This window comes from the organism of the source record quoted next, unplaced genomic scaffold (genome assembly GCF_019419815.1).
Source record: "Pyrus x bretschneideri cultivar Hongxiangsu unplaced genomic scaffold, Pyrus_bretschneideri_v1 Contig27, whole genome shotgun sequence".
Taxonomy (NCBI): domain Eukaryota; kingdom Viridiplantae; phylum Streptophyta; class Magnoliopsida; order Rosales; family Rosaceae; genus Pyrus; species Pyrus x bretschneideri.
In genome coordinates, this window is record NW_025999579.1 from 5,471,835 (window position 1) to 5,491,989 (window position 20,155).

The 20,155-nt window shown below is 36.9% G+C and overlaps 3 protein-coding genes and 1 long non-coding RNA gene across 5 annotated transcripts; 1 reads left to right on the plus strand and 3 right to left on the minus strand.

The window, feature by feature from the left end:
* Window positions 1-1,960: 1,960 nt before the first annotated feature.
* On the minus strand, window positions 1,961-4,357 carry LOC103950055 (probable ubiquitin-like-specific protease 2A). Of its 2 annotated transcripts, none has more exons than XM_048587564.1 (7): window positions 4,080-4,357; window positions 3,277-3,562; window positions 3,007-3,198; window positions 2,803-2,913; window positions 2,601-2,682; window positions 2,414-2,524; window positions 1,961-2,320 (listed from the first exon to the last, which is right to left on the minus strand). In XM_048587564.1, the coding sequence occupies exons 1-7, from the start codon at window positions 4,219-4,221 to the stop codon at window positions 2,249-2,251; spliced, it is 996 nt and encodes a 331-aa protein (XP_048443521.1). In that variant the 5' UTR covers window positions 4,222-4,357; the 3' UTR covers window positions 1,961-2,248. The 2 variants fall into 2 exon arrangements, with proteins under 2 accessions (XP_048443521.1, XP_009359484.2); XM_009361209.3 differs by having other exon boundaries at window positions 2,782-2,913; window positions 4,080-4,353.
* A 5,324-nt stretch (window positions 4,358-9,681) lies between these two features.
* Window positions 9,682-12,743, plus strand: LOC103950054 (26S proteasome non-ATPase regulatory subunit 6 homolog). Its single transcript, XM_009361208.3, has 8 exons — window positions 9,682-9,999; window positions 10,107-10,221; window positions 10,882-10,972; window positions 11,083-11,228; window positions 11,322-11,541; window positions 11,663-11,771; window positions 11,987-12,155; window positions 12,306-12,743. The coding sequence occupies exons 1-8, from the start codon at window positions 9,864-9,866 to the stop codon at window positions 12,478-12,480; spliced, it is 1,161 nt and encodes a 386-aa protein (XP_009359483.2). The 5' UTR covers window positions 9,682-9,863; the 3' UTR covers window positions 12,481-12,743.
* Window positions 12,744-13,989: 1,246 nt separating this feature from the next.
* Window positions 13,990-15,248, minus strand: LOC125478934. Its single transcript, XR_007259708.1, has 3 exons — window positions 15,192-15,248; window positions 14,985-15,097; window positions 13,990-14,345 (listed from the first exon to the last, which is right to left on the minus strand). It is a non-coding gene; the product is annotated as an uncharacterized LOC125478934 (long non-coding RNA).
* A 2,739-nt stretch (window positions 15,249-17,987) lies between these two features.
* Window positions 17,988-20,155, minus strand: LOC103950111 (cytochrome P450 736A117-like). The gene is made up of 2 exons (XM_009361261.3): window positions 19,129-20,155; window positions 17,988-18,602 (listed from the first exon to the last, which is right to left on the minus strand). Exons 1-2 carry the CDS (start codon window positions 20,104-20,106, stop codon window positions 17,988-17,990), a joined length of 1,593 nt encoding a protein of 530 aa, XP_009359536.3. The 5' UTR covers window positions 20,107-20,155.

The window sequence follows — 20,155 nt, forward strand, 5'->3', positions numbered from 1 at the left end:
TTCTGAAACTACGGGATCCAAATTAATCTCCATCATTTAAAACCGGACAACTGCAAATTTGATTGGTTGAAGATCATGTGTGTCTTCTTAAGCTTGTTACAACATGTTACCAATGTCAACTAGCAAAACAATGGAGTAGAACCAAATACACTAACAAACCAATGGAGTAAAACCAAATCACAATGAGAAAATATTAAGAGCACACAAAGCTTAGCTTTTTTAGTTCTTGTTCGACATGCAAAGATAACTATTAAGAGCAAAAAAGGTCTCCTTTTTCAATCCCTAAGATACAGTGAAAAGAAAATTGTGTTGAAACCAATGTGTATATATAATATAATCAGAGGGATTATTTTCACTGTATATATATACACACGCAGCAGCAGCAGCAATTACCACAAAATGTAGCAAAATCTAGCAGCTGCTTTCGAATCCACATTTACGGAGTATAAAATGAGGTTTGCGAGTTCATGAAATCGTAATCCGCTCATATGGAGATGAAAGGAAGCTTAAGAGAGCGAGCTACTGGAGAAAAAGAAGTGACAAAGTAGGATTGCATATTTAAAAATGTAAAGTGAGAAGACGAAGGTGAGGTATTTAGGAGAAAAGCAAGCTAGAGGGAACGGTTTCATCTTGAATTTAGCGAGTTATCTATTTCAATCAAATCCTAAAAAACTGAACGAGACCTACAAAAACACCAAGACGATTTCACAAAGAAACCTTCAAGAAACCACAATCAATCTCAGTCATAAAATTCATCCGAAGTAATTAAAGATCCTTTAACAAACGTATCACAACCTTCATATCAGAACATAATCATAAACGAAAGATAGGTTGGAAGTCTAACCTGCAACTGAAAGGAGAGTAGCAGAAGATTGACCTTCAATCTAAACAAGACTACAAGAAGAAAGAGAATAAATAACACAGTCGACTCTTTTTTGCCTTTTCTGCATGTTCTGATCAGGAATTAATGTCACGAGGGAAGCATGACGCTAGCGAACAAAATCTGTTCAGAACTGTGAATTTCAACTCTATTCATTTAATTCCCCAAAACTAAATTTTATTCATTAAAACCAACAGATTTGAAATTTATATGTTTGGGAAAAATGTTTTAATGGAAGCGGATTTTTGTTGTTGTTGGATTAATGTAAGGAATTACTAATCCCCAAACTTTATAATTTTTATTCATTTCAATTATTAAGGATCTACACACGCTCTACATTTAAATTATGAGTGAGACCAACTTGCTGTTCAGGTAGAGGAAATAACTTTTAATCATATCCCTAGGCTTTGTAACAGTGTCGCTCACCGCTTAGCTAAGTGTGGTCTTTCAGTAGATACCTTTATAGTTTGGTTTGAGGAGCTACTTGAGGTTATACGAGATGTGTCATGTTCCAAGACTCGTTTGTGATTGAAGTTTTTCATCAATATAAATCGTTTCTACTTCAAAGAATTATGGGTGAGACCGTATCCAAGAATTTTTCCATTTCTGGTGAGAAGAGGATTTTCTTCTTACTCATTCAAGATAATTAAAGCAAAGTCCTAGCTTAGTGGTTAAGCTTTAGGTTGTTACATTCAGTTACTTAATCACAGAAGCTCAACTAAATAGTAATCTTAACATTTTGATTACAGCTCTAAATTTCAGTCGCGTTATGGCTGCATCTGACGCAAGATGAGCCAAGGAGTCTCGGGAACACAAGGGATGGATGATTCACACGACCAAGTCAAATGCTTATTTTAAGGAGGAGAAAACTCTTCTTGGATTGACTTTTAATGGAGAAAACTCTCTTTTTGCCTCAACATCTTGGTAAGAACCATCACAACATACCACATCCCGAAAGAAAAAAGGAAGATGAAACCACATCTTTTTCATATCATCGAGACTACATTGTAATTTGCAATAAGTAGAAGGAAGCGATCCCTGCTTAATCACAAAAGCTGATCATGTCACAACACTTGATGGTAATCACAACACTTTGATTAACAGCTCTATATTGCGTTTAGCGAAATCATCTCTCTAAGAAAATTACAGGCCAGTCGAGAAGGAGCCGACATCTATAACATAAGGGCTTCCCTTTCTCATTAACCAAAAGGTTTCTCAGTACACACTTTTCCGCCGTTACTTTGTCATCCTAAGACTAACTTTTAATCCACCTAAATCACCTGATTATATCTTAATCACTTTACAGAAACAATTGCATTAAGTCAACCAGAACCTATGGACCTCTCCTTCACTGTTAGCATACGAACATCACGTTGCAGAAGAGTACAGTTTCTGGCAGAAATAATCCAAGCCCTTGGGGGAAAACCAATCCTTCTTCATCTGCAATTACCAAATGAAAGGTAGAGTCCATAAGCGGTACTGTTTTTAATTCTGCATCATAAGTAAAAACATATGACAAAAGGTAAAACTTACAAAGTAGGGGTAGCCCTCAGTGCTGAAATTCTCGGGAGCACCTTCCATGAACAAGTTAATGTAGTATAGAACAAAGTTACCACACTCGACATCATCTCTCTGTTGTGGCACCTGAAATTTTTTTCTTTTTTAGGAAGAGGTTTTTTAATGTGAACATTGAAATTAACAAAGAGACTGTTAAGATCACCTCAGGCACCAACAAAGGAATTCGGTAGATAAGATCTTTCTTCTCAGGTCTTCCCTCTTCCATAAAAATGTCCAGTACAAATCTGAAAAAGATGAAAAACCCACATCAAACACCTAATAAGGGAACTGTAGCGTAAAAAAAAACCCAAATGCAATGCACAACTTGCCAAAGAAAACCATACTTTCTTATATATTTTTCATACCGCCCTGGATCAGCACCTTGAAGAGAATCAAGCAACAGCATACATGGTCTTTGGGTTTCCGACTGCAGACTCTCACCAAAATGGCATAGAATCAGGAGGTTCCAGTGGCTCCTGAAAAGGAAACGTTTCAGAAAAGAAAATGTTGGAACTCCACGCATTCAGAGAATGGAACGAATTTAGCTCAGGGTAATGGAAGAAAGCTACCAGCAAACGATAGGAACAATGACATATTTCATTGAGAAGATGCACTTATTCTTAATCCACTTCAGCACCTTGGTCTTAATGTCTCGTTTAAGTTCTTTGTGAATGTTTTGTTGCAAGTACAAGCTAAACCATAAACAGTCAAGGTAAGCGAAAGAGGTCCTCTTGTCTTCTGAAAAGCTGTTCCACAAGTTCCTACACATTCCAAACAAATTTTTAAATCCGATTCGATAAATTAAAGGGTACTTACGAACGATAATTTGAAAGACTTACTCAAAGTAACGCATGAAAGCTCCAGAGTCTAGCTTTTCCCTTTTTCGTGAAACTGCACGCTCAGCAACCTTGTGAGGCCTCATCAGCTCTTTCACCTCTTCTTTTTTCCCAAATCTCTTTGACCTCTCGCGGCGAGTGAAGCGGGGAGGGCATTCCAAAAGGCACATGGAACTCTTCTTTACCTCTTTAATATCCCCTAGAGTTATTCTCTTCTTTTGAACAATCGAAGACGAAAAAACATGCCTCCAGCACGAGCGATGTTTCGACACATTGTGTCTGAAAAGCTCTGTTGGAGTACAAACACTAAAACCCATCAACCATTCACCAGCATTGAACTTACAACCAGAACAATAACAAAACAAATCATAAAAAAATAAAAATAAAAATCCTTCAACCGAAACGGTTCGGATTTTAATCTAAATTCCATCACCAAACCATAAACCCTTGCAGAAACCGGCTTGCAAGGGAAAGTTTCCAGGAGTTCATATTCTAACCCAAAATGCTCTATGCAGGCACACTGGCATCCGAAAAATCTCAAAAAGATTGAATTTTTCATCTAATTTCCATTTTTTACGTTTTATTTAAAAAATTTCATCTGATCCCACCATTTTTCTCTTGAATTAAAAACGAAAACTTCACCTGTTGCCTAAAAATCTGAAGAAAAATTATATAAAGTTGGAAACTTTGAACAATAACTATCTGTACGTTCAGTAGGTAAACGCAGGAAAGCAAGAAAAATGGCAGCGACAGAAGAAGAGTAAAAGAGAGAGATGGGTTGGTCTGGAAGGCGAAGGAGAACATACCTGAGATTGGAGAGTGTAGGTCGGAGGAGTCGGAGTCGGAGTCGGAGTCGGAGTCGGTGACGGTGTCCGTGTCGGAGGAGTCGAGGACGATTTCGACGGTGGTGGGTTTTTTATTTCTGTTGGACTTTCTCGTCCGTGACATTTTGAAACAGAAGTACTACAGAGCTGGCTTGCAACAGAGTTAAAGAGCTTTTCCCAGAGGCTTTCTCTTGGATCATTGCATTTGCGGGGGAAAATATGGACCGTCGATTTTGTTGTCCAACGACGCTCGCGATTCTCTGGATCATTGGGGCTTTTGGTTCTTCACCTCGCGAATTGTGATCAATCCATAAACTTTATCCAAACGTGTTTTAAATCAACTAATGAAAGTTGAATAAAATATTAGTTGTTCAATGTGCTTAATATATTGATCATGGGCAATTTACATAGCCATTGATAATCTTAGGTATGTAGGAAAATCGACATTTTAGAAGGGTTTGGTTTAGGTAACTAAACCGAGTAATTGATAAGTGTTTATCTTTTGAAACTCTTGTGAATTAGAGTATTACAATCATGGTTGGTCCTAAGAATTAGTGTTTATCTTTTGAAACTCTTGCGAATTAGAATATTACTATCATGGTTGGTCCTAAGAATTAGTGTTTATAAAGATACTCCTGCGAATTAGAATATTACTATCATGGTTGGTCCTAAGAATTAGTGTTTATCTTTTGAAACTCTTGCAAATTAGAGTATTACTATCATGGTTGGTCCTAAGAATAAGTGTTTATCTTTTGAAACTCTTGCGGTTAAAAGTATTACTATCAGGCCGGTTCTGAGAATTTATAGGCCCGGAGTGAGAAATTAAATGCGGCCCTTGCATATAAATACTAGGAATTTTTTTTATCATACACTAAAACTAAAAGGTAAATTTCAATAGAAATTCATCATCAATTAGAATCAACATCTTCGAGTAACAAAACTATCATTTTACAACTTTTTAATCAACTAAAAAATAAAATAGAATCAAGCAATGCACCCAAAAGATATAATCAATCGTAACATGAACGATATTCCGCTACGCATACGAGATACCTAATATCTTAATGGCTTTTTAGCCAAAATGGTCACTGAGATTTACATAACTTATCATTTTGATCCTTGAGATTTGAAATCAATAAAAGTGGTCATTGAATTTGTCTATCATCAATAATTTTGGTCATTCCTTGAAAAATTAAGGATCAAATGACAAAAATACCCTCAATTTAATAAATAATGGGCCAAAATGATTTGACAAAAATTGAGGATGTTTTTGTCATTTTATCTTTATTTAATGGAGATTTTTCAAGAAATAACCAAAATGATTGATGGTGGACAAACTCAAGGACCATTTCTATTGATTTCAAATCTCAGAGACCAAAGTAAATAGTTATGTAAATTTCAAAGACCATTTTGGCTAAACAGCCTATCTTAATTAGTCAATCAGATGGGGTGGATTTTGCATCTTTACTCAAACCAAATTAGATTTAGGGTTGAGCTATAAATTTTCAAGAGGAATTGAAAAGAATTTTTGGGAGAAAATGACACAGCGAATAATGTTACGGATATAGGGATCACAAACGATCATCCTTGGATAGAACTTTGAAATACCAGAAGTTGTGATAGAAACTCTTGTTTTTGAATTTTATTGAATGAAAAGGTTGCTCAAGCCTAGGAATAGACTATAAAGCTTGCTCAAGAAAATTAAAAAGATAAGCAATAAAGCCCTTGAAATCCCAAAAGGCAAACAATAAAGAACATAAAACCCTTGAAACCCCAAAAGACAACCAATTAAAAACCTCACTTATTAGTAACTTGCAGTTTTGACGGATTTCTACGGAAGATGGCTCAAACCACTTTTGTGAGAGAATTGCTTTAACAGATTTCTGGCTAGCCACTTTTGTGGGAGAAAGGACACCTCTTCTACAAATGCGTTATGGCTTAGCGAGAGAAAGTTACGCCAAATGAAAGTAGCATTCATCTGGACAACCTAAAAAGTCTTAAACATCCACTTTTAGATATGACGGCAACAAATAATATTTTAACCCTTGAATTACAAGTTCTCCAATCACTTTTCTTAATTAAATCGCGTTTCCTTCTTTCACTCTTCATCGTCTAAAATAACACCAACTATGTCATTTGTGAAAAAATTGAGATAGATTAGAGACAGAAGAGTGAAATCCTAGCGTGAAAAACAAAAGGGTTAACATTGAAGACACCCCCATTAATTCTCTCGTTTCCTACTCTTCACTTTCTCCTTTCCCATTCTTGCCTTGTTATAGGGCCCGAGGATGATTGAGGGCCCGAGGATGATTGATGTCAATTCCAACCCTCAGATCTGTCGTCGCTGATCTTTGATTAAAGTGCAGAAGTGGTCGACGACAATCTATAGTATCATTCTTCAGTGACAATCTCATATATGATGTGAAATCATATTTGACTTTGAATCTGACTTTAGGTAAAAGTGCATTGCACAATTATATTTAACTCTAAATTGGACTTAATCTCTCTCTAATACATAAGATTAAAAAGTAATATTCAAAATTGACTCGGTATTGGAGTTTTAATCACTTGCATCGCCACATTTGAAGTCAAATATGATTTTTAACGTTTGTATTCTAAATCGAAGACAACCTCATATACCAAAATGCAAGTCCAAGTGAAAATCAAAATTTTAACATTTATTGGTTTGGTCTAGTCCGGTTCACCTTTGACATCCAACAATTAGCTAACAATTGGAGTTGATTGAGTTTTCTTTTGCTTCTCGAAAATGCAATGGAGCGGCTCACTTAGCGGCTTCATTTGTAATGAGGAATAGAGGCACCATAGATTGGGTATGATGTTCTTGGGGAGAGATTTTTTAGTGTGATCGGTACACGGTATGGTATACCACGTGTCATTATACAAATGGTGGGATATGTGTGCTAAAAAGTTAATAACTTAAAAAAATAAAATTTCCCACCACTCCTATTAAAACAGGTGGTGTACCGCTTGTGTTCCGGTCACAACTAAAAATTTCTCGTTCTTGGGATGATTGTCTAAAATTTTGGCCAAAAATGTAAACGTTGCAATCCGTATTTAATAATATCTACTAACGTTTGACCACCAAAAAAAAAAAAAAAGAAAACACACACACACACACATAATAAAGACTATGTTGTGACACAAATTCTAGTGCAAGTATGATTCTGTAAATCAGTAGTAGATTATATTTTGTAATACTATAAATAAAGGCACGATAATGAGAAATGCACATCACATAAATTTCTCAACTCTCTTATTTTTCTTTAACGCACCATCTCTAACTCTCCCCCTTCAATAAAATAGGCCGCAACACACTACAATTACCCTTTTTTACTTTTTCCTTCCCTTGATTTAGAGGGGTATAGTCAACTTGAATTTCAGAAGATTTTAATAAACTTTTTTAAGTGACAGATTGTAGAGCATTTTAATAGATTCTACAATCTTATATGGATTTTGACAGATTTATATGGATTTCACTTATAGATTTCTATGGATTTATATAGATTTTTTTCATGGATTTCTTAGGACTTTTATCATGCCAATCAACACAAAGCCTGCATATGAATTCATCTCCAATTTCTCCTCAACTAAAAAACACTCCAGCCACGTACCCAAACTCAAATCTCCATGTCCCCACACGCTCAAGAACCGTCGCCAAAGTTGTTTCATTAGGCTCAAAAACCTTGGACTGGGGTGGAGAAGATAACATGCTCACCATTGATGGAGTGACGACAACAAGGAAAATGGGTCTTTGAGGAGGGAGGGAGGCGCCGCGGGGGGGTGGGAGAGAAAGAAAGGACAATTCGAAAGTCGAGCCAGGAGGTGGCCACCATTGATGGAGTGACGACAACAAGGAAAATGGGTCTTTGAGGAGGGAGGGAGGCGCGCCGGGTGGGTGGGGGGGGGGGGGGGGGGGAGATTGAGAGAGAGGACAATTCGAAAGTCGAGCCAGGAGGTGGCCAAGGTATTTGTTGGAAATTTAGCTTTTGATGTTGATAATTAGAAATTGGTTGAGTTTTTTGAGAGGGCTGGAATTGTTAGGTTGCTAAGGTGAAACTTTGAATTTGTTTTGTAAAAAAATTTAATCATTAAGAATATATTAGTACTTTTATATCAACTTTTGATTATACCTATCATAAATTTAATAAGGTGACTATAATTCTATATATTATTCAAAAAATGAGGAAGACTATTCCTCTTCTATGGATAGAATCCTTTGTTCTTGAAATGAAATCCTAGGGGATGAAGGTTGGATTGTCTATGACATTTGTTATTTATACTTCTACTCTCAAATCCATCAAAATCCTTCACCCATTAAAATCTTAGCAAATTCTTGATTTTTGCACTACACCTAAACTTTTGTGGACTTTTTAAAATCTTAATTGACTACCCATAGATTTGGATGTATTTTTTAAAATCCTTTAAAATTCTAATTTGACTACACTATGATTTCAAAATCTTTTAAAATCTAATTAATGACTCCTGAATTTTAAAGTCTATAAAATACTATCAAGTCCTATCAAATCTTAATTTAACTATACCCCTCAAAAACTTGAAAAAATAACCAAAATTTGAACTCCATATACAAATATAGCCAACTTTTAAAATTTATAATAATGATAACCAAAAGTTGATATGAAAGTACCAATATACCCTTAATAACTATAACTTTTAACAAAACAAATCCAATGACTCTCAAAACCCAAGTGATTTTGCAGCTCTACACTTCCCAATCTTCAAAGTTTTCCTTCACACTTGATTGTTCTTGTTTTTCAGCACAAAATTTAGTCCAAAAAATAGAAGGAAAGAGTTGGATAAATGTGGGTTCTTGGATGAAGCGAATGTGATTCAATTGACTAAAGGTTTCCTTATTTGACTTATTTGAATCTTGGTTGCCAAGTTTGGAAGAATCTTATGATTTGAGTGATTTTCTGGTTTACAAAAAGAAAAGAAGGATATAAATTATATTAACACATTCCAAATTACTTCTCTCATACTTTTTAACTTTTTAATATTTTTTTATCAAGAGTTAGTGGTGTGTAGAATATTTAAAAAATAAAAGAGTGTGGGGCAAGTAATTTAGATTGTGTGAATATAATCTCTCAAGAAGAAAAAGGAGTGAACTTTAGAGGGTGGAAAACAAATGAGTGAAATTTAGCTGTCCCTCAGGAGCAAAACCCGATTGTCCTCCATCGCCTTCGTAGCCCAAAACCTTGGACTGGGGTGGAGAGGACAACATGCTCACCATTGACGGAGCGACGACAACAAGGAAAATGGGTCTTTGAGGAAGGAGGGTGGGGGTGGGGAAGAGAGAGAGAGAAAGAAAGGACGATTCAAAAGTCGAGCCACATGAGGTGGCCAAGGTATTTGTTGGAAATTTAGCTTTTGACGTTGATAATTAGAAATTGGTTGAGTTTTTTGAGAGGGCTGTAATTGTTAGGTTGCTGAGGTGAGGCTTTAAATTTGTTTTGTAAAAAAATTTAATCATTAAAAATATATTAGTATTTTTATATTATACATATCATAAATTTAATAACCTGACTATAATTCTATATATTGTTCAAATTTTAGTTATTTTCCTAAATTTCCCAAAAGAGTTAACCCTTAATTACCAAGCGAGAGAATAAAGATACTCACTGGGCCAAAACACACAGTCGTTTCACTTCCTCCTCCTTCAAGCAAAGCACAAAGAATTCCCAACTCGGAGACCTAACTCACCCGAGTCACCACCACCACCGATTCCAAATGGAGGCCCAAGAGGGGACGCAGCAGCCGCACCTTGTGCTCGCAAACAAGCTCTTCCTCCTTTCCCATTCCGATGTCCCGGACATCGAAAAGGTCCAACTCAGGGACGAGGTTTTCGCCTCCGTCAAAGCCGACGGTAAGATCGCCGATGTTTAACTAAATTGAACCCATTTTTGCATTGCCTGTGTTTTCAATTTCGGTTTTTGCGTATCGCGGATTGAGTTTCGGTTTGAAGTTTTGTAGATATGGCGCCGTTGTACGAAACCCTAGTCTCCGAATCGGTGCTTGAGCTGGACCAGGGCGTTATGGACTCGATGAGGGCAAAGAACCAGGAGGAGCTCAAGAAGCTTGACGAAAAGTGAGTTCTTTATTGTTTTTTCTCGTTTTAAATTTTGATTTTGGTCCAGATTGTGCTTGGTTACTGAGAATTATGCGAAAAGAGAACTAGGGATTGAAATTTATGCTTTGGACGCTTCACTGTGAGATACGAAGCTACGAAAATTTGCTGTTACTTAGGTAACTTGTTGAACTAGGCTTGCACAAGTGATATAGTTTTGTGAGATCGGATGCTGATGGGGCATGAATTCTTCGTTGACATATTCGTAATCCATTGGAGTTTTATTGTAAACTAAGTCAGATGACAAGATTTGTGTGAATTGTATAGGGTGAAAAATTATTGTTGTTTGTACTATTGTTATAGCCATTGCAATGAAATAATTTCTGTTACCAAGTAAGTTGTATGGTCGGCTTTGTTTAGGATTGCTAGGCGGAAAAGAACTTAGATAACTTGTTGAATTAGGCTTTACGCAGGTGATATAGTTTTGTGGGATTGGATGCTAATGGAGTATGAGTTCTTTGTTGGCCAACCGTTGGTTTTTTTTCACAGTGGGTTAAGTGGAATGACAAGATGTGTTTGAATTTTCTAGTTTGAAGAACTTTGTTAATTGTGCTATTATTACAGCAATTGTGATAAAGTGGTTACCTTTACCAAGTAGCTTATCTGGTTGCCTTTGTTTAGGATTGCTGATGCGGAAGAGAACTTAGGGGAAAGTGAGGTTCGAGAAGCTCACTTGGCCAAGTCCCTGTTTTTCATTCGTATTGGCGACAAGGTAGATAAGTGGTAACTTATTTGTTATACGAGTCATATCTGCTTTTTATTTTTCCCCATTTAGTGGTATGCCTCAGTTTGACTTTAAAAATTCTTCCCTTATGAATCTAGGAAAAAGCATTGGAACAACTCAAGGTAACGGAAAGCAAGACAGTTGCAGTTGGGCAAAAGATGGACTTGGTCTTCCATACACTGCAACTCGGTTTCTTTTACATGGATTTTGACCTCATTTCTAAGAGTATTGACAAAGCGAAGAAGTAAGTAGTAGTGACGTGGATTTATGAGCTGCAGCTTTTGGTTCTAAATTTGGTAGCTGAGCTTTGTTTGTAACCATTGTATCATGATGGCAGCTTATTTGAAGAGGGAGGTGATTGGGAAAGGAAGAATCGTTTGAAGGTGTATGAAGGCTTGTACTGCATGTCCACTCGGAATTTTAAGAAGGCTGCTGATTTGTTCTTGGATTCGATTTCTACCTTCACCACTTACGAAATATTTCCGTATGACATCTTCATATTTTATACCGTCCTTACGAGCATTATATCGTTGGACAGAGTTTCTTTAAAACAAAAGGTAAACTGATTTCTTACTGCATGCTTTGTGATTTCACTTTCCTGTTTTATATGTTTCTCCCATTGTGTTAAATAATGCGTGTTCTTACAAGAAATTAATAATTTTGAACAATATGTTGCAGGTCGTGGATGCTCCAGAGATATTGACAGTGATTGGGAAGATTCCGTACCTTACAGAGTTTTTGAACTCTCTTTATGATTGCCATTACAAATCATTTTTCAAAGCATTTGGTAAGTAGACAACTAACTTAAATCATAAGAGATCTATGCAGTGATTATTGTCTGACATTATATGGCTGCATGATATTAGACCTTTGGTTCTACCATATAATGTGCTTCAGTTTTGCATTTTCCTGAGCTACCGGAACTTTAATCGGTCCAGTTGTATTTCAACCAAACCAACATTTCGTAGTTGTAATTTCTTTCTTTTCTTTTTTGTTTTTCAGCTGGCCTGACAGAGCAGATAAAGTTGGACCGTTATTTACACCCACACTTCCGGTATTACATGAGGGAGATCCGAACTGTTGTTTATTCCCAGTTCTTGGAATCCTACAAGAGTGTCACCATTGAAGCAATGGCTAAAGCATTTGGTGTCACCGTGGATTTCATTGATCTGTAAGTGATTGAGTCTTATAGTTACCTCGTGTCCGGTTTATTATATATTGTTTTATGAGTTCTGGTCCTTGATTTTGTGATGAAGCTGTTGTCCGGTATTTTACGTATAATTGCTTTCTGCATAAACATAACCGAATCTACTATATACAGGGAGTTGTCTCGTTTCATTGCGGCAGGGAAGCTTCATTGCAAGATTGACAAAGTTGCTGGTGTACTAGAAACTAACCGTCCGGATGCTAAGAATTCACTGTACCAAGCAACCATCAAACAAGGGGACTTCTTATTGAACCGCATCCAGAAGCTATCTCGTGTCATTGACCTGTAGATAGGCTTTCTGCTTTTGGAACGTGGTCACAAAGAAGTTCAGAGCATAGCAACTTGTTTCTCTTTACTTCTCATTCGATGAAACTAAGTTGTATTTCTCCTCTTCTCCAAATTTATGCAGAACTCAAGTACTCTGTATCGAGTTTCCCCTTTTCTCTTCTAATTGTTATTCATCATAGTTTTTTGTGTGTGGATGCAAAATCGTAGCGTTCTTGACTCTTGCTGCGGAATTATTGAACTGGCTCGGTGCCAGAACTTGGAACACCTGCTGCCTGCTTTGTTTAATTGCTTTTTTTCCCCCGAATTTCTCAATGTTTGAAGCGCCGTTGGATTCGATTTTACTAGAATACAACAAGTGATGCGTAAAAAGTACGAGTAAATTAAAATCAAAGTCTAGAACTAAATTAAATTAAGAGTGAGAGTGTGCATTGCTGGATGAATCCTTATTACGAACAATGCACGCAGTGTCTGAGCCTAGATAAAAGTACAGTACATAAAAGAATATTTCCATCCTTATTAGGATAGACAAGCACAGGTGCCCGCGCGATGCTGCGGGTTTACAATTCTATTTACACACATAATTATGTTTACAACTCTATTTACACAAATGTCCAACAATATTTACAATCATTTTTATGGGTTTAAAACTCTTTACACATTTACAACTATGTTTACAACTCTATTTATGCATAAATGTACTACATATATGTCCTCCATTGGAGACAGGATGGATGTCTATCTCATTCACATCAACTTCATGCAACACCAGGAACCCATCCTCGTTTGTTCTTCTGCTGTCTAATAATCCTAATGCCGAACAGAGCATACAAATTCTATAAGTCCAAAAGTTACTGAAAGAAAATCTATTATTACTCCAATATAATACAGAAATACTAAATTCAATAATTTCAATAGTTATTCAAATTCAATAACTTTAGAATATAAGAATACTAAATTGAACGTTTGTAGCCTAAAAAACCAGAGGAACAGTATTCGTGACAATTGATGAGTACCTATTTGAAAAATGTACCTGAAGATTGACTTTCATCAAATAAATCTGTAGAGTAGAGTAGAGTGAATGAGTAAAACAATAGATTACCACAATCAAAAGACAATTCGAAGTAAGATATACATGAATAATTAGGAGTAAGATATATATATATATATATATATGTATATATATGCAATGGATGAATAGTGAATATGTGATATTTACCAACAAACTAAGATAAGGAGTTCATTTTACGATAATTATTCATAAGCAATATCCTTACTGCATTATTGGTTATAAGAAAAAAAAAAAAAAAAAAAAAAAAAAAAAACGATTAATATCATTTGCAATTCTTACTGTTTTTACCTAATCATTTGCAGGATGCATAAGGGGAAAAAAAAACTTTTTTACTTCTTCTTGTCGCATAAATTTGGATTTCACCTCATCCAAACGAACGAACAGTCATTGTTATATTTTTTTTCAGTATGTAACACCAATTTGAAAAAGAAAAAGATAATCTAGTTGACAAATTTAAATTCAATTTTTATATTTCAATATATTTGTTTGTCAAACTCAGTGATCAAACTTTACACTCATGCTCTCCAAAAAGACAAAAAAAAAGGAAGAAGAATTGAAAGTAAAAATGTGAAATTGTAACCTGTGACAATAAGATCAGCTAGCAAAACAATAAATTTGATTTCAGCTTTTTATGGCATAATATTAACATACGATAATGACAATAAATATAAAAGTTTAGAGAATGCACATAACAGTTGGTCGAATATAGGTGAATCATCAAAGTTTCCTAAATGCATGTGTAGAAGGATACAGATATCGCCTTCACCTTTGTTTTGAATTTCAGTGAAACATAGTGCCTAATAATTGTGGCATAAATTAATTTTAAATTTTCCATCGCTCGTAAATTTTAATTAAATAAAGCGAATACATAGTAATCATATCCCAACCATAGAATTAAGGATTTTCATATGTCATAATATTTAACAACTACTATGCATGGTTCTTAAAAAAATATATAAAACTAACCTGTAAGTACAACAGATATGAGTATAAACTAATGAACATTTCCTTTAAAGACATAGTGCGGTATAAATTCTATCACATAACATCACTTGGGAATGGGATTTAGTTTAGAGGCAAACCTTCCCATATCAAATCCATTCATACTGATCACATGACATTAAGAAAGTTCGACATTCAGAGTATATAATTCAGTCAATTATATAGATGATATGTCAGTTCTATTCATGAAATACATGATACAGAAACCCACTTTGGTTAGATCAATGATTCCAACCACCATTAAATCTTCATAGTTTCCCAGTATCAACCAAATTTGAAATCTCTTTATTTTTTACACAATTCAACTTGAACCTATGTCTTTCAGTTGCAATCTCACTCAATCTTTCCCTCAAACAATTCATCGTCTTTGCAATTCGAACCCAATATACCAATTCAGTGCAACAAAAGCAAGAAGTGAGTTCGAAAAGGCATACCTTCACAAAGCTAAAAGCTTTCGATATTCCACGACCTTCTTCTTCTTCTTCTTCCTTCTTCCGACTATCTTCTGATTTAGGGATGGCAGTGCTGCAGCACTCATCGAGCATGCCTATTTCAATAACCCCAAATCAGTTTTAAAATATTTTAGGTATAAACACAAAATTGGGCATAATGAAAACTAAACCAATTTCTGAATTACTTACCTAAGTGAAGAGGATTTTGGAAAACGGAGCGAGGCTGCTGCGGCGTTTGACCTGGCCTGAAATTAGTTAATTACCCAGATGAAAAAAAGAAATATAGAGTGAATTAAAAGATTTATCACAGAGCTTACCTCTGCAGTTGTTGCAGTCTACAGATCCTAAAGCTTAGAGATGAGGCCTGCGTGAACTGGTGGCAGCGATGATCGAACTTGTCGACGACCTGGCACCGGAATCTCTAATTTCAGCACCAGCTACAACTCCCTTTCGCCACTGGGCAAGTGAGTCTGTCGGCCAAAGCACCTGCAGCTGCGGCAAAACCCCAAATTTCAACAAAAATTCGAAAACCCAGAAATTAAATAGTAAAAAAAAAAAGCTTCTTTGGGTCAATTGAAGAGGAAAGATCAGTACCTTTTTGGATTCGATGGTGATACCAAATGATGGATCGAGAGAGGCAGCGATGGCGGCTTGAGCGGAGTCGACGGCACGGTAGGTTGCTTGTAAGTGGGCTTGTTGAGCTCGGGTTTGGGTTCCGGATGTGGAGGCAGGGGACGACGGTGTTTCGACCCGGAGTACGGGGCGTGGCGGGAGAAGTAGGGTTTGTCTCTCTTCCAGCTCATGGTGTTAGATGAGGTGAAGAGGGACGAAGGTTTGCCAGATGAGGTGAGGAGGGAGGGGGATAAGGATCCCACGCGTCACAAAATCGTTATTCATTTGACAGCAAAGCAAAAGGGGCAAAGTTGAAATAAAAGAAGAATGGGCGAGGACAAAATCGGAAATCCACTGGTCATCCACAGTACTCCACCCCTACGGGTTTTAGTATATATGATATCCATACAACTAACAGGAAATAATTTTCTAACATTAACTGAAGCGGATGTTAGACCAGTCAATTACTAAGTTCTGGACGAGTGCAAAGTAGAAGGTGTGCGTGGGTAAAATAAAGATGTACTAAAATCTTTGCTTTTTGTAACATAATAACCCAAACCGTATAGTTTCTGAAATCATACTACAAATAAGTACGAAAAGTTAAGGATAATAATATAAAAGCAGTTATGTTGAAGGTACAGGGAAATCACAAATATCTCAACAAATGTAACACAATGTGCTCATAAAAAACAGACACAAGTCCATGTAAAAAGTAGCTACATGAACATGATGGGTGTAATAATCTACACTCAAGTACTACATACACATGAAGCTGGCGCTAAGCACGGCATATACGAGCCATAGATGCAAAGAGCAACTAGTACAAGCTGGAACCTACAATGAATCTAATGTGAGCATAATGGTGCAATCTAAACATCACATGAAGGTGGTGCTAACTCGGATGAGTACCCTAAACATTGGTTTAAGCATGCATGATGAACAGATAAAATATGTACGACCATAACATTCGAATTTCATAAATCTCTACTCAACTTCAACTGGTAGAGAACATTCATTAAAATCATTCATTAAAACATTCATCAAAATCATTACGGAAACTATAAATATAATATGTTTATGAAAAGAAAGCCCACTCACTTATACGTCATCGCGTTGTAGCCGCTTTGCCTGGCTTGGCTGCTAAACTCCTCGGGATAAGTTTCTCCTATATATATAAAACACTATACTAATCATTATGCTACTCAAAGCTCATAAATACTAATGAAATGACTCGAAATTCCCTTTGTTTTCTCAAAACAGTGAAGGTACTTAAAACTGGGCTCACGAGGCTTCACGCATCTTCACGCGCCGGCCAGTAGCCGTCACTCATCACCATGCATTGATACCTGTAATGGTCGCCGACCTGTGGAATATTACATTGCCATTGGCCTGGATCTTCCAAATTCCGGTCACCTAACGAAATATAGCCAGGGAAGGAATATACCTGCCATTAACAAAATATACTGACGCCGTTAGAGAATATTCCGTCGTTATACAATATTCACTCATCTCCTACCTCACGTCGATCGCCGTTCGTCGGCCAGACTTCACCAGAATCTGGTTGTTCGTTGGAAAATTTTCAAAAACTGGCCAGTGTCCAAAACCCAACCATTTTTCACCAAATTCACAATCTAGACTAATTCGAGGGTGTAGAATTCAAATCTCACCTCTAGAAAATCATAGTCCCACAATCACAATGGTGGTAGTTATGAGGTTTGATCTCACCGGAGAATGGCGGTGGTGTTGCCTTTTTTCCTCCATGCGTACTGAGAGAGAGAGTGTGGGTTGCGGGGAGGGAGAGTGAGAGGAGAGTAACGGTAGGAGCGAGACAAAGAGGGAGTGTGTTGTAGGAAATAGAGAGGAGATGGGTCGTAGTGACACGTAAATCAACAAACAAAATATTATAAAATTCTCGTTTTAACACCAAATTCCTTTTCATTACCTCGCGCATTCGTATCGACGAGTAATGCTTAAATATGGAAAGAAAAGAGAAAAAATATGAAATGACCTAAAATGTCTACATAAAACTTTAACTTAGCCCTTGTGAAAAATAAAATACAATAAAATTAAAGAGTAACATATATAATATATAATAGCAGGCCATATTGACACTATGTCCACTGCTAGGAACTCAAATCCAAAGCATTATTGTATATTAAGCCCATCAAGTCATGTACTTAAATTAAGCTCATAAATAGTTAAAATCAATGCCACAATATTGAAACCCAGAAGCAATTAATTACCACAAAATCTAGCAATAATCGACCTTGAAACAAAATCCGAGGATTTTTTGAGAGATCTGCTGCACCAAAAACACACCCACAAGAGTAGCCAAGGCCTCCATATGATCTGCACACTCAAAATATGCAAACCCTAGCAAGCTGATGACCGATGTGGAACAGCGATGGCGGTAAGAGGAGATTTTTTACGCATGGTTAAACCCTTGGATTCAGTCATATCTAAACCTCCAGCTGATGTTGGCAATTTCCAATCGAACTTCTGCACTACATTTGCCAAAGCAAACTCAATAATAACAGTGGTAAACTGAATTGCTGGGCAGCTCCTCCTGCCGGATCCATACGGAAGGTAGTGGAAGTCATTCCCTTTATAATTTATTCCGCTATTCACGAACCTCTCCGGCTCAAACTCATCCGGCTTGCTGTAATAGTTTGGGTCTCTTGCAATGCCCCACAGATTGACTATAACTTGTGCGTTGGCTTTGATGTCGTAGCCATTTATTTTCACATCTTGGGTTAATATTCTGGGGATTAGTATTGGAAGAATAGGATATAAGCGAAGAGTCTCCTTGATCACTGCCTTGAGATAATGCATTTCAACCAAATCGTCTTCTGTTATTATCTCCTTTCTGTTTCCAACAATCCCCCTGACCTCACTTTGCAATCTCTTCATCATCATTGGATGCCTTAAAAGCTCAGACATTGCCCAGACTATGACTGAGTATGTATCAGTTCCTGCAGCAAACACATCCTGCAAAAATCAAAGTAAATTAATGATCACCTAGTAATACAGAACCTCTTAAATTAGCCTATAGCTAATCTTAAGCCACTGTGGATAGCTATGAGGGCATGTAAGGTGACGGATAGTAGACTACGTCCCGGGTTCAAAATCCTAATAGAAGAAATAACCTATAGCTAATCTTAATACGCAAACTATAGATATATAGCTATCTAATTAATGTGATGCCCTGATCGCCTTTCAGCTTCTCTGGTGGTCGTAACAATTCAATAATTAACAAAAACACTAACAACTTTAAGTTTTCTACAAAAAATTTAAGGAACCCGATTAGAGGAAAAAAATTCAAGGGTGTTTATAACGTATTGGAGTTGAAGTGTTTACCTCTAAAGTGTAAAGTTGTCAATTACTTACACGTGAGAAGCCCTAAAATTTTCAAGTTCAACAGCTTAAGATGAGAGAGAGAGAGAGAGAGAGAGAGAGAGAGAGAGAGAGAGAGAGAGAGAGAGAGAGAGAGAGAGAGAGAGAGAGAGAGGCTTACCATGATGAGAGCCTTTATGGTAACTGTTTCAATAGGAAAACTAATCAAGTTTTCCTTCTGAATCCACAACAGAACGTCCACAAAATCCCTTTGATCCTTGTTGCCACCCACATTAGAGCTATGATCCACCACATGGTCTTGAACAATTTTCTCTAAAAAATCATCAAACTTCTTAGCCACCTTGTCCAATCTAGCATCCATACCGTTGACACGGCTCAACCAAGCGAGTGATGGGATATAGTCCCCGATATAGACACTTCCAAGTAACTCCATGAACTCCCCCACAAGTTCCTTAAACATCCTCCCATCTTCTCCATCACTGTACTTCCTCCCCAAAGCCACTCTAGAGATCACATCATTCGTAAGCGTCATAAACATTTTGCTTAAATTGACTTCCTTTGATGATGATGACAATGACTGCTTATTTATGTTGTTGATCATGAGTTGTATTTCCTCTTCTCTCACCGAACGAAAAGAGCGAACCCTTTCGTTGTTCAGCAGATGCGAAACAGTCAAACTCTTCACTTGCCTCCAGTGCTCTCCGTAAGGTGCCGCTGACATGTCTTTGTAATTGTATAAAAGCTTCCCGAAGACAGTGATCTTGGGCCGGTTGCAGAATATGAGATCATGGGTTTTCAAGACCTCCCGGGCAGTCTCAGCGGATGAGACAATGAGGACGGGGACACTTCCGAAGTGGAGAAGCATAAGAGGGCCATGGCAACGGGATAAGGCATGAAGTGAGCGAAGTGGGCGCAAGCCTAGTTGGTGAAGGTTTCCAATGATGGGGAGTTTTGTTGGAGAAGGAGGTGAATTAATACTAGTAGTGGAGAAATATTTGTATAGGATGATGATCAAACTAACAACAAGTACAAGTCTGAGTGTGAAGAAAAAATTAGGACATTGGTGCAACAAGCTTGAGAAGGATTCAATATTGATCAGCTTCTGCATTATTGGCAGGAGGTTATCAAGCTTCAGCATCTCTTTGTTCTTCTTAATTTGATCGACCTGTTTGTGTTTTGTGTGAATT

Coding starts and splice junctions, on each gene's coding strand:
- LOC103950055 (XM_009361209.3), bottom strand. CDS start 4,221: ATGTCACGGACGAGAAAGTCCAACAGAAATAAAAAACCCACCACCGTC. Junction 3,199..3,276: donor GCTTTCATGCGTTACTTTGA/GTAAGTCTTTCA, acceptor TGGAATGTGTAG/GAACTTGTGGAACAGCTTTT. Junction 2,525..2,600: donor TTCCTTTGTTGGTGCCTGAG/GTGATCTTAACA, acceptor AAAAAATTTCAG/GTGCCACAACAGAGAGATGA.
- LOC103950054 (XM_009361208.3), top strand. CDS start 9,864: ATGGAGGCCCAAGAGGGGACGCAGCAGCCGCACCTTGTGCTCGCAAAC. Junction 10,222..10,881: donor CTCAAGAAGCTTGACGAAAA/GTGAGTTCTTTA, acceptor GCCTTTGTTTAG/GATTGCTGATGCGGAAGAGA. Junction 11,772..11,986: donor ATCATTTTTCAAAGCATTTG/GTAAGTAGACAA, acceptor TTTGTTTTTCAG/CTGGCCTGACAGAGCAGATA.
- LOC103950111 (XM_009361261.3), bottom strand. CDS start 20,106: ATGCTGAAGCTTGATAACCTCCTGCCAATAATGCAGAAGCTGATCAAT. Junction 18,603..19,128: donor CCATAAAGGCTCTCATCATG/GTAAGCCTCTCT, acceptor TGATTTTTGCAG/GATGTGTTTGCTGCAGGAAC.